The sequence below is a fragment of the Halyomorpha halys genome, unplaced genomic scaffold (assembly GCF_000696795.3).
Source record: "Halyomorpha halys isolate HHAL.00 unplaced genomic scaffold, Hhal_1.1 Scaffold2592.1, whole genome shotgun sequence".
NCBI lineage: Eukaryota > Metazoa > Arthropoda > Insecta > Hemiptera > Pentatomidae > Halyomorpha > Halyomorpha halys.
This window is the reverse complement of record NW_027113120.1, coordinates 31871-45589: the sequence shown is the minus strand read 5'-3', so window position 1 is coordinate 45589 and position 13719 is coordinate 31871. Positions and strand designations below refer to the sequence as shown.

The 13719-nt window shown below is 31.3% G+C and overlaps 1 protein-coding gene across 1 annotated transcript in view; it reads left to right on the top strand.

Annotated features, from left to right (window-relative positions):
- The window catches only part of LOC106691643 (carboxylic ester hydrolase), a 22976-nt gene that overhangs the window by 7993 nt on the left and 1264 nt on the right, over positions 1-13719 (top strand). The window contains exons 8-16 of the mRNA XM_067050734.1: positions 3103-3268; positions 6536-6731; positions 6816-6959; positions 8954-9095; positions 9908-10093; positions 10170-10366; positions 11343-11493; positions 11571-11749; positions 11880-12015. Coding sequence (XP_066906835.1) covers positions 3103-3268; positions 6536-6731; positions 6816-6959; positions 8954-9095; positions 9908-10093; positions 10170-10366; positions 11343-11493; positions 11571-11749; positions 11880-12015 — 1497 coding nt within the window. The remainder of the gene's footprint in view (positions 1-3102; positions 3269-6535; positions 6732-6815; positions 6960-8953; positions 9096-9907; positions 10094-10169; positions 10367-11342; positions 11494-11570; positions 11750-11879; positions 12016-13719) is intronic.

The window sequence follows — 13719 nt, the reverse complement described above, 5'->3', positions numbered from 1 at the left end:
TCAACATTATCCTTTATAGGATATTCATATTCTATTCTCCTCCCCCTATACAGCCCTGTGTCGTCTATCGCGCCCCTTAGTATCACCTCTCGCTACAATCAACTCAGGTGTTGCCTTATCTGTGTTTTTTCATTTTATGATTGTTTAAAATCTAAAATTATAAACTTCCAACCATTTCTAAACTAAATCAGATTGTTTATCTTTACAAAAAAAAAAAAAAAATGTATTGTGGATTGTTAAAAATCCTGCTTTCTGACTGTTATTCCTAAATGCTTTATTAACATACAAAAGCAATATAAAGTGTGCTTTATGAGCTATTTCGATAATTTTTCCCGAATTTTCATTACATAAACCCAAAGCACTGTGTTCCTCTATATTGCCATTAAATATATAGAGCCTTGGGAATTACTGTCCTCAGATGGTTAAATGTCACATTTTCTTAAAAAATGTTTTTTTATATTCAAGGGTCTCCTTTGTTGGCGTTAATGTAGCAAAATGTTTAACTCCTTTTCTTTAATCGTTTGTGATGGAATAACGGTGGCAAAATGCAAAATGTAAGTCAAATTCACAGAATCTCATGCTGGTAATTTTTGTTTTTTTAATTTATGAATTTTTATGTACGAATATTTTGAAGAAACGTGGTCTAGTGGTATTAGCCGGAGGAACAACTTGTTAGTGCTCTCTGCAATTTCTCGTTAGTTTTAGTGTTAGTACGTCAAACCATACGTCAATTCTGTTACCATCTAGTTATTATAATACCGTCTACAGTTTAGTAAAGTTTTATAAGACAATAATACTGTTTAAGAAAGTTTTAACTGATAAATAAAACATCTAATCGAGGTAAGACTTAAGGTATGTTATCTTTAGACCTCGTGCGTATGCACCTGTACGGCTCCCCTCTACTTACCATCACTATCTTGGCTGTTGACAAACATAATACGTCTATTCAGTGCTCGAGTGGTTATAGAAGGATATAATTTGTCCCTCTATTTAAAAAATAAGAATCATTTAATAAATACGATGGGCATTACTAACGAAGATATAATGAATGTTATCAAGGAAATGAACGAAAATATTGAAAAGAATAATAAAATAGATGTTGAGCTCATTCAGGAACTAAATTCCATTAAAAAAAACTTGTAATGCCCTAGAAGAAAAAACCGATAAGCTTCAAGAAGAAGTAAACTTCTTGAAACAGCAACTGAGGAAAAATTATTTTGTTCTTTATAATGTCCCCACACCGAAAATTAAAATACATTGGGAAAAGTTAAAGAGGTTTAAACCAGGCAAATATAAGTCTCCCTGACTACGCCGTAAATAATTGTTTTCGATTTAAAAAAGTATCAATATTGTCACTAAATAACAATAATCTCAAACAGGAAATATTTAGGCATAAAGAAATACTAAAAAGTAAAAACATTTCCATCAATCACGATAAAACATTAGAGGAAAGGGAAGAAGGGAGAAAAATATATTCATATCTTCAAAATTTACGCAATATAGATGAAAATGTTTCCTACAGGTAAGGCTTTTTTAAAATAAGAGGCACATATTATCGAATAAAATAAGTATAAAATATTCTCAAACAATAGGAATCAGAATCTTAATTACGATTTATATTATAACTGTAAAGAAGAAAACAGAAACATACAGCATAGGTAGTAACAATATTTACAAATAATACATAGTAATTTTCTTGATTTATATCATCTTTATTATAATAATACTGGTTCAGTTTGGAGAAGTAAAAGGTAGGTAAACAGAAAAGTTTTAAACAAGGAAACAGTTTTTGCAATGGTAGAGGGGTAAACGCTGCTGTTCGGTGAAGTGGAGGGTAGATGGTAGATGAGACCTAGTAGCACAGGATTGGACTGAGAATTTGAAGTGCAGATTTTGTAGGATATAGGGGAGGGGGCGCTGAGATCTAATTACTTACAATAAGTAGAAAGCTAGGAAATATTGGCATCGGAAGGATCGATAGAGTCAATTCAAATATTCACGTTATACAAGGTTATATACATATTTTTAGTGATCCCGAAAACAAAACGTACTGAGCAATTCATAAGACGTTTAAGATTAGCTTCTAGCTCCCCTGAGAATCCACCGTATACAATGCAGCCATGATCAAAATGGAGGAAACTAAAAGTTTTACGGGTTTTAAGTGGAAGGAGATAGCGGATTCATTTCAATTGCTACGGTTCAACGGGATATATGGGAGATGTATCTTTTCCAGGATAGAATTTGGTTAAATATGACTCCAAGGTTTTTAAGATAGGAGTATTTTTTGGGGTTGGAGAGGTCCTGGGATAGATTTAAGGAGTTTGGGTGATCCGATTATGATAGCTTTAGTCTTTTCAGCATTTAATGGTTTAATTAGTAGTTATTAAGTCTTTTCGGCAATAAAGAAAGAAGCAAGAAAAATAAAGAAATAACTGCTAAATATACAGCAGAACAAAAAAACTGAAATAAAATTGAAACTATCATTTAACAGAAGTGATTATCAATTGAACATATATCCAATAAGTGTATACACATAATGTAAATATAAAAATAAAATGTAATACACATACAATTTCGAAATTACCAATACGCAGAATAAAAGATTTTGTTCTCAAGAACGGCAGTCCCAAGGCTATAATACGAAAATTTATTTATATTGTTATTGTTATTTTAGTTTTATCCACAATATGGCTGTTATTTTGTAATGGTATCAGTGTCAAAATAAATATTAATTATAACAAAATAAATAAATAAAGTGAGTTGAATTATGATTTGTGTGTGAACGGAAATATAAACACAAGGACGTGTCATTGACCCACGCTATTAACTAGAACCTGATTTGGAATGTTGCCAATCCGCAAATCTACGAACACTAGTTTTATTGTCGTCATTTCTTCAAGACAACTAATATGTCACGGAACATAATTCCCAATCGCTGGACAAAATTACTAATGAAATCGAAAATATTTTTGGGAAAACCCGATGATTTATGCTTTGCTAGATAATTTTTTTCTTGGAATAACAAGGTTTGTAAAAACCATGATCCGAGACGGTGTAGGAAAATATTAAAGGAATGTTTTATTCACAAGTCTGAATCTATAGAAATAATTCCTATTTATGCATTGCGTTTTCTGATTTGGCTTCATCGACTTACCCAGAACAGCTGCTCTGATGAAACTCTTAACCAGAGCCCTGATTTACATGCAATGGAAAAACTTACAAGTATGCAATGGAATAGCTCCAATATGCGAAATACGATTAATAAGCCGTAATAATAAAATAAAAACAATTTTTTTCCAAATTTAAATAAGTATCATCAATTTGTCAATTTGTCAAGAAGTGAAAAAAAAAAATGAAATAAAATTCATTGTTGTTGTTGTCTGGGGCTTAAGGGCGTAAAACCCTGAGGTCATCAACGCCCTAAAATTCATTGTGTTTCTGAAACAAAACCTATGATTTTAATGTAGTTAAAATACGTCTTTTTATCGTTTATTTAAAAAAAAAGTTAATTAAAACTCATTTAATTTTAATGATTAAATGATTAATATTCAATTTAATTTTAAAAATCAACTACTATAATACAGGACCATATAAAAGAAATGTATGAATTCAAATTAAATAAAGTAGATATATTTATTAAACATTATCAACAGTGTTTTAATTGAACAAAATTTAATATTTAATCTAGAAATATTAGAATTTTAAAATAATCTTGTAATTTGCAAAGATCCTATAAAATCTTCAGAATCGAGCTAAGGAGGCAAGAAAAATAATTTTTTCTAACTCTTTTTGGTTGAATATTTGGATTAAATCAATTTCTCACAATCAGGCAAGAAATTCATAATGTGATTTTTAGTTTATCTCATTGAATTTTAATAAACATACAAATATATTGATAGCTGCAAACAAAATAATCAAAAATAGTAAAATATTAAATTGTTTAAATTTATTGAAAAATAAAAATGAACTAATTTAGAAATGTGCTTAAAAAAAACAGCAACATTAATAAGAACCACTGCATATCACCATGAGTGGAATTTTGAACAATTACATAATTAGTAAGGGATATCAGATAGATGTGATAAATCATTACAAAAAAAAAAATTGTTCGGAAAAAAATGTTACATCATATCAAGGTCAAGGAGATAGTTTAATTCAATTGATATCGATGGAGAAATGGTGATTTTGTGAACATAGACATAGCAATTTCACTCATGCATATTGAGCAGCTATCGTCGGCATTAAGGAAGGAAGCGAGGACACTGGTCTGATGGAAAAGTTAGTTCTGAGTAACAGGAGCACTAGCTTGATTCGTAAATAACTCTATAGTTCAAAAGGCAACAAGCTATAACTTCTTAAAGCATTGGTAATTTTTCAAAAATATATTTCATAGAAAAAAAATATTATGAGTTTCTGGATTCTTTATAAACCTAAAATGTTTTTTTATGCATACACAAATAGGTATAGATCACTAAGGAAGCCGAACGCTAGGATGGAAAATGACGCCGTGGACATGATAAGAGCCCAAGAGGAGAAACATGTCAGTTATTTCACCCCAATTTTTGATTACTTTAATAAAAACTATGTATAATTACTAGTCAAAATTGATAAGTCTCTCAAGTATACGTAGGGGGAATAAAAAATTGTGGCTTTTTCAAAACGTTAAAAACAATTAATTTTTCATTCAGAGCTCTATATCTTTAAAACTACCAATAACAATAGAAAATCAAAAAGAACATCAATAAAGTTGAGTAAATTTGCTAAACTGTAAGCCCTAATAGAACTACTTACGTTCAATAATTCTCGAGATATAGCTTATAGTGAATTAATTTTGAAAAATATATATCAAAAACCATTTGAAGTGCAGACGTCTGTTAGCACTCAAATTATAGCTAGTTTAATGGGCTATGATGTGGTTTATGAAGTTTATCGTCATAGTTTTAATGATATCTGCTAAAATAAATTGATTTATAGTTGTTCGGACAAATTTTCATTTGCCAAATTTATATTCATATGCGAATATCATAAAAACTACTACTCCTACGAAGATAAGTGTCATAAACTACTTTATAGTAAGTTAAATTTCCTTTATTTTGAGTGCTGGAAGACATATGTACGTCTTATGGATCTAGAGATATATTTTTTCAAAAATCAAACATTTTATACGAATAACTAGAAATTAACAGTTTGTGAATTTATTTTAGAAAATTTCATGAAAAATAATATTCCTACGAAGGTAAAGATCAGAAGCTACTTTATAGTCAATTAAACTAGCTTTATAGCTTAGAGACATCTATAAGTCACATAGTTCCTAAGATATAGATTTCTCAAAATAAATTAACTAACTACTAACTTTCAGTAGATTTTTAAGAAATGTTGCTTTTTAAAAAGCTATATCTCAGGAACTACTGAACGTAATCCTACGTGAACCTAATCTCTATTAGGGCTAATATTTCGGCAAATTTACTCTTATTTAAATAATCTTCTTTTAGATTTGCTAGTTTTGTTCGTAGTTTTAAAAAAATAGAGCTCTGAATGAAAAATTAATGTTTTGAAACAGCCGTAATTTTTTATTCCCCCTACCTGTACTTGGCAGACTCATCAGTTTTGACTATTAATTATACATAGTTTTTATTAAAGTAATCAAACATTGGGGTGAAATAACTGACTTTTTTCTCCTCTTCGACTCTTGTACTATGACTATTAATAGTCAGATAATAGAGCTACTGATTGTCGATGGGAAGTTTTTAAACTGTAAATCCATTTTTTTGTGAGGGCATCACTTATAGTCCAAGATTCCATAGGAAGAAAAAAAAATTATTGCACCTCAAGCTTTGTTTCTTCAATGAAACCTGTTTATAGATAAGAGTAAAAAATGGCGACTTTTCCAACCATGATCAGGGAGAATAAACAATAGAGACTATTCTAGAAATTACAAAAAAAAATCATGTTTCAGTTTTTTCAAATAAAGGAAACATAACGCGTTATTTTTAATTAGAAAAAGGATCAGTTTTTAACCATACAAGGGGTACAGTAAGTAAATAATGAAGTATTTAAGGTATGCGTCCCCTGAATTTTATGTTTTTCAAGAAAAATCATTAAAACTGCCTTCGTCACTGAAAAGCTTCTATTAAATGTTTTAATGAAAAGTAATTTTTTTTTTATTTATGCTCTAATAGAGTTCTGTAGGTTCAATATTTCTTGAGATATAATTTTTAAAAAATCAACATTTGTTTTCAAATAACCAAAAATAAATATTTTATATATCAAAGAGAGTTGGCAGAGTCATCAATTTGGACTAGTAACTGTAGATTGTTTTCATTGTGTTCATTGCTTCATCAAAAATTGGGGTGAAACAACTTCCTTTTTTTTCTACGGGGTCTCATACTATTTCTAGGGAGTAATATATTTAGTATATAGTGTTATTAAATGCAGTTTAGTATTTGTTATTTATGTGTATATTATTTTTTTATTTATAATTAAAATTGGAGATTATAATTGTAATATATTTGGAAATAATGCCTTTTATTTTTAGTTCAACCATGGGGACTCTGCAGAAAGTCACTTTTCTGCTCTTCTTGGCAGGTTCTCTTGCCGAAAACCCCCTGATAGTGGATACCTCGACAGGAAAAGTGCGTGGGTATAAAATGACTTCCAGATCAGGCCGTAAATTTCTGGCCTTTTCTGGAGTACCTTATGCAAAACCTCCAGTCGGCCCCCTCAGGTTTCAGGTAAATACAGTTATATTTTTGCCTTTGATATATTTAAACATAATATATAAATTATGAAAACGTCGTATGAATTTTTGATCCTAGCCCCCCGAAGAAGTGGAGAGGTGGATCGGCGTAAGGGATGCCACCGAGCCAGGCCCGTACTGTCTGCAATATGGTACTTTCGAGGAAAAACCAGAGCCCTTTGGAAGTGAAGATTGTCTCTATCTCTCAGTATATACACATAGTGTAAGTAAATATATTAAATTTTTGTTTTAAGTTCATATAGACAGATTCGATACTTAGGACTCCATCTTGACAAGAGACTTACTTGGAATCCACACACAAGACTGAAACGACAAGAAACTGCTCGTAGATTCCGATTGGCAACACATACTTGACAAACGCTCTGAACTTCCCATTCACTACAAAAAATTAGTATACACTACAATAATCAAACCAATTTGGACATATGGAATTGAGCTCTGGGGCTCCACCAAACCATCAAATTCTTCCCGCATCCAATCGTTACAATCCAAAATCCTATGTAAAATCCTTAATGCTCCTTATTACGTCACAAATAAACTCATTCATAAAGACCTTAACATCCCATTCGTTGCAGATTTGACCCAAAACAGATATGCGTCTTTTTATTCCAAACTCCTTAACCATTCTAACCCATTAATTCTTAATCTTTCATTCTTAACAATCCCTGATAATCCTCCGAGGCGTCTGAAAAGAAGATGGCCACGGGACCTTCTAATTTAAATTAATGTTTGAAGTACCACCAACGGGTGGTTCCTTCCCAAGATTTTCAAGTGTATATGAAACATACTATATATTTACCTATTGTATTATTTTGTATAGTTGTAAATTACATTAAATAAATAATTAAAAAAAAAGAAAAGAAAGTTCATATAGGAATTGTTTTAGTTATCCAAGGGATTCAGGTACTTTTTTCGTTTACAAGCAATTACTTATTTCAACGAAGTTTGGAAATAATATTTTGTCAACAAATATCGAACTGGAGTGCAACGAAAAGTATAAATATCGCGTTTTCAATTTAATTAATTCAAAAATTCTAATCGTGGCTCTCGAGGTTATCTAATATTATCAAAGTACGATTAATAAATCAAACAAACATAATGCATACAAAAAATGTGACGATCTTTATATAAGCATATCGACATTTTTTTATGTATAAAAAAGACTAATAAGAAAACAATTTCTAATAGGTATGTGTGTGTAAATTGACTGCATTAAAGGGCACAGTTTAATAATACTATAATAATGATATTTATCTTCATTCATATTTGTTTTTAATTTTCAGAATATACTAATGTTTTATTATTTTATATTTGTAATATTAGTTTTCATATTAATGAATAATGTTAATTAATAACAATAACAGTAATATAAATAATAATAAATTAAAATAATAACAGTAATAAAAAAGTTTAACAAATGATAGTGAAGCCGATTACATACCAATGCGATTTTTCCGGTTCGAACTTAGATTTCTATTTTTTCCTTTATTCCCGTCTAGTTTTCAATCAAATTCTTTAATATATTACATTTATCCTTTGCTTGTTACTGCTACCTATGATACCTGCTTATTTATTTCAATTAAACAAAATGAAAGGCACTGAACTAATTTCAATGAGAATAATACCTAGCTGAAATTAAAGATTATTTATGAATGGAATATTGTCCGAATATTGAGTTTTTTTGACCGCACCCTAACCATATTCCATTCATCTATACACACGGTCAATCAATAATCTTCCAGTAAAGATTATTTAGTTTAACAATCAAAATCGTTAGAGCGGTTTTGAGAGAATAAAACAAAATTGTAAAATCAATTCACTGAAATGGCATTTCCCAATTATCGATTTTAATGAAAACGTTACTGTAACATCGCAAAAAAACTATTGCTCTAAATATGTGATTTCAGTTTCGTACGATGTTTCATTATTGAGCTAGGGTGTTTACATATTTTGTGAGACCGTGTTATTTGGACTTGGAAACCTTAAAATATGAAACTGGGTTCCCTGAAAAACTCGAATTTAAAATTTCGCACGTTCGCAATACTTTCCTACTACGTATTCCATATTTGGTAAGTGGAAGTAAAAATAGTGAAATATTTTCTCTTCGGTTCGATCGCATGATGTGATAATGTAATAAGTAATATGACACAGTTTTGGTGGTGTTGTCTGATAATGGTCTTTTCATCATTGTCACAGACTAGAGGCAGAGCAGCTGTATTGGTCCATATCCACGCTGGAGGATTTCACATGGGTAACGGACAGCGATGGTACTTACCAAACTATCTCATGGATGAGGATGTAGTTATTGTCGATGTCAACTATAGGCTGGCTTATCTTGGTAAGAAGGATCATATTTTAGTAAAACCAGAAACTCAACCAATGTCTTATTTAACTATTTTTCGCCCTACCTTTGACATGTCCCTTGGTTTTTGAATATACATGTTTTTAAATTTCTAAATATACCTTTTTTTAATTTTATTTTAGTGGTGTCTGTTGACTAGTGACATTAAAAAATCACAAAATAAATTCAAGATGGAAAAACAATTAGGTTCTATTAAAAATTGTGCTTGGAAACATTTTGCTCAGCGGGAACGATGAAACTTCCACGTATCCAAGGAAGAACGCTAATGGCATTTCAACGTTTCCTCCCGTTCAATGTTTCTGAAGCTTATTAACATAACATTTTCATTGTTCCGGAGTTCAGAATCAGTTTATTGATATTTATCGTGAAAATTACTCAGAAAGTACGCGGAGATAATGGAAATTAAACTTAAGTTTTATTCAAAATCTTAAAAAATGGAACCTAATAGTATTTCTAATGGGCCTTTAAAATTTTAAAGCCGTGCAAAATTAATCAATTTTTTAATTATTTTATGTAATATAAAAACCTTCATTTTTCCGTAGTTTATTTTAGTATCCACTGCCAATGTATGAAGGATATTAATATTTAGAAATTTCAAAGTCCATTGTATGTATATTTTAATTCCATAATGGTATAATTGAAATTATTAAAATTTAAGGTAATTTACATTTGAAAGAGAAAATTTGTGCGTTATGAAATATAGCTTATGTTTTACCAAACAGTTAGTTTGTTTCTAGTCTTGTCCATTTCACATATCCATGTACTGACTCGAAAACTTTTCCATGCAGGTTTCCTATCCTTTGAAGACAAAGAAATGCCAGGTAATCAAGGTCTGAAGGACCAAGTTATGGCACTCCGCTGGGTGAAGAAGAACATAGCCAAGTTCGGTGGAGATCCCAACAAGGTGACCCTGGTAGGTGAGAGCGCAGGAGGTGCGAGTGTCTACCATCACACCGTATCCCCGCTCAGCAGGGGTAATTGTCTTTGACTACGGGAGGGTCATTGATTGTCTGTAACTAAATTAGCTGATTAATTAATTACATTTTACAGGACTTTTCCACAAAGGCATTGCTGAAAGTGGAACCAGTTACAACCCGTGGGCGCTGTCTCCTCCGGGATTCGCAAAGTCCATGGCACAACAGCTCGCCAAGAATCTAGGCTGTCCGATCAGTAGCACTTCAGCTGCGGTTTCTTGTCTGAGGTCCAAGAAAGGATCTGATATTGTGTCAAGAATCGTCGACTTAATTGTAAGTGTCAATGTTGTGAGTGAATTCGCAGATTGGTTTTTTGTTATTGAGATTTAGACGTAATCTAAATATTCACATAATTAGTATCATTGTAAAGGCTTTTATTTTGAAATACATCGTAGTAATAATGATTACGTACCAGAGTAAAAATGTATACGTGTTTTCTCTTTTAGCCAATATAAGTAAGTTCTAAGAAAAAAAAATCAGTTTATTGTGAAAGAACTCATGCAGAAGAAACCCAACTTATTATACGTTTCAAAGTTCTATTTCAAACAACTATGTCCTTAAAGAGTAGCAACAAGATAGACGTCCGCCCCTAAATAATTGCTATGAACCAAAAATATTTTCTTGGAAATAATTAAATTGGAGGGAAATGAATCAGTTACTACTCGGGCTGGGTAGGCTTAGTTTACAAAAATTATAGTCAAGTGTGCTTCAATCGAAAATTTGGGATTAGATTTCCACCCTGATGAAGAGGAGAGGGAGGGAAAAAATTTCCTAGCATTTTTAACGAACTTTCTGAATTTCCGTGGTTTGGATTGTATTGAAATTCGCGGTTTTTAAAAATATTTATGGAAATTAACCTCTAAATAGCGTTTATCAATAATTTTGAATTTGGATAACCTCTTTGAATAATGATGAAAATTATGCATATTTATTATTATCATTATTCATTTCATCATTTTATTGTACATTAAAATAATTTTTTTAATCTACTCTAATCATATCCCACTAAAAGCCCTATCATCAGGGATTTTGGCCCTTCCTGTCCCTCCCTGGTGGTTGGCCGGTATCGTTAGAACATCTGAAATAGAAAAATAGTTGTTTCGCAGAATTAGGGATATTTGAAAATTTGAATACAAATGTCTAGGTAAAAAATAAGTTGAAACCATCATCATATCGTTAATTAGGTAGGTTGTTACTAAATATTTAGAATCTGAACTACTAAATAATTAATTGTTGTTGACTTCAACAGCGTTGGCAGGTCGACATGGAAATGAACTGGGCCGTCTTGGAACCGGAAGGATACGGTGCCTTCTTGACCGGGCCTGTCAGCAAGTGGCAGCACCAACCTGTTCCTATGATTATTGGTCAAACTGCCGGCGAAGGCTTATTAAGAACTCATTGTAAGGCCAATGAAATAAATATAATCTTTTCTTAATTCTTTTATTGTTATTATATTTGATAATTTAATTATTTTCAGATATTGTTCAGAACAACACTGATTTCAATTGGTTGAATGATAACTTTGACAGACTAGCACCTGTGTCTTTATGGTACAGCGCCTCTGCTTCTAACCCTGACGAAGTTACCAGGAAGGTTAGGAGATATTACTTTCCTGATGGACAGATCAGACCTGAATTTTGGGTCAACCTGACACAGGTATTTAGATTCGAGACCTATCTTGATAATTGAGTTTTAAAAAAAAATCCAAATGTTTTAAAATATACATCCTGCATCTCTTAAACTTAAACCTTTATTAGCTGAACATCGATTTAACAATCTCTTCCAGATGTACACTGACAGTTGGATCACTATAGGAGCAATAGATGGAGCTAACCTCCATACGGGGCCTGTTTATTTTTACTACTTCGACTATGTCGGGGAATATACTTTTGACGAAGGAGTCAACAGGACCTTGTATTTCGGTGAGTATTAATAAAAAATTGATTTTTTTTTTTAACTGCTCTTAGATTCCGATTGCTACAACACCTACATGACAAACGCTCTTATCGTCCCATTCACTACAAAACATTAGTATACACTACGATAATCAGACCAATTTGGACATATGGAATTGTGTTCTGGGGCTCTACCAAACCATCAAATTCCTCCCGCATCCAATCCTTACAATCCAAAATCCTTGATGCTCCTTATAACATTTCAAATAAACATCCACAAAGACCTTAACATCCCATTCGTTGCAGATTTGGCCCAAAACAGATATGCGTCTTTTCATTCCAAACTCCTCACTCATCCTAAACCATTCTTTTTCTTTCACCCTTAATAATCCCTGATAATCCTCCGAGGCGCCTGAAAAGAAGATGGCCACGGGACCTTCTAATTTAAATTAATGCTTGAAGTACCACCCGATGTTCCTTCCCAAGATTTTCAAGTTTAAATGAAACATACGACATATTTACTTATTTTATTTATTACTTGTACAGTTGTAAATGACACTAAATAAATAAATACACTTTTTTTTTATTTTAGAACTTAACTGGGCCATTTGGGTAAGTGGTAGATTTTCTACCCCTTATAATTTAATTGAAAGGTAGTTACTGTGATATAACGACAAATATAGCGTTTTTAATGGAATTGACACAATTGATAATAGTTTTTCTATGATATTTGAGTAAAATGGTCGAAGTTTCATTTTTTTTTTCATACTCTTCTTTAAAATAAAATTAGTATTTCATAAAGATATAATACATGAAATATATCATATATAATTTACTGAGTCTTCTCCCTTTGATTGTCTTGTGGCATTATATGGTGTTGATGTCAGTCCAGCTAAGGTAGTGTAGTCTAGCTAAAGCCTATGGCTACGGCATGGAATTAATCTCTTATAAAAGGCCCCCCCTATCAAATTTCCAGTGCATTGACATGCCATTAGCACAAGGTTGCTAACTTAAATCGACCTGAGTAGCCAGTGAGATTGAATTAGAGGGTTAATTCTTTTTTGGAAGCAGTATCACTTTTTTGTCCTGTTCATCAGTAAGATTTTAGGTTGTAGACACTTTAACTAAAGTTACGTCCCAAAATTTTAGTCCTATCCTACTGACAAAACATTTCTGAATATCCCTCTATTTAAATATAGACCGAAATAAAATTTGTATGATCACATAATAATATTTTATCATATACTATTTCACTTCCTATACAGTAAAGTGTTTTTTTTTTGTTTCGTTGTTTTTAATTTCCCTATTCTCTGGCATGTGTTCTTTTATTAAAAGCAAGTTAATTTTAAAATTTATTTGAATTATAGGGTATATAACCATAAAGTGAATATACTGATTTTAAAATTAATATTCTGTACAGAGATATAATCTCTTGAAAATGTGCTTTTCGGTTACACGAAATTGCGAACAATTGTTGAACATTTAAGAGCAACATAGCGTGGGGATCAGAGACCTGGGGCATAGAGAAATTTTTTCCTTAATAAGCTATTTCAATTTAAAACACTATACAATAATTCTAAAGAACATTTTGGAAAAACCTTATATTTATCGTGTATTGTACAGGTTACAAATAAAAAAGTCATGAAACAAAATGGTTGAAATGGATTTAAAAATTTTGCGAAATTTCACAATTTGAGAGAATGACCCAACTACGTGTTTTAAAATTTATTT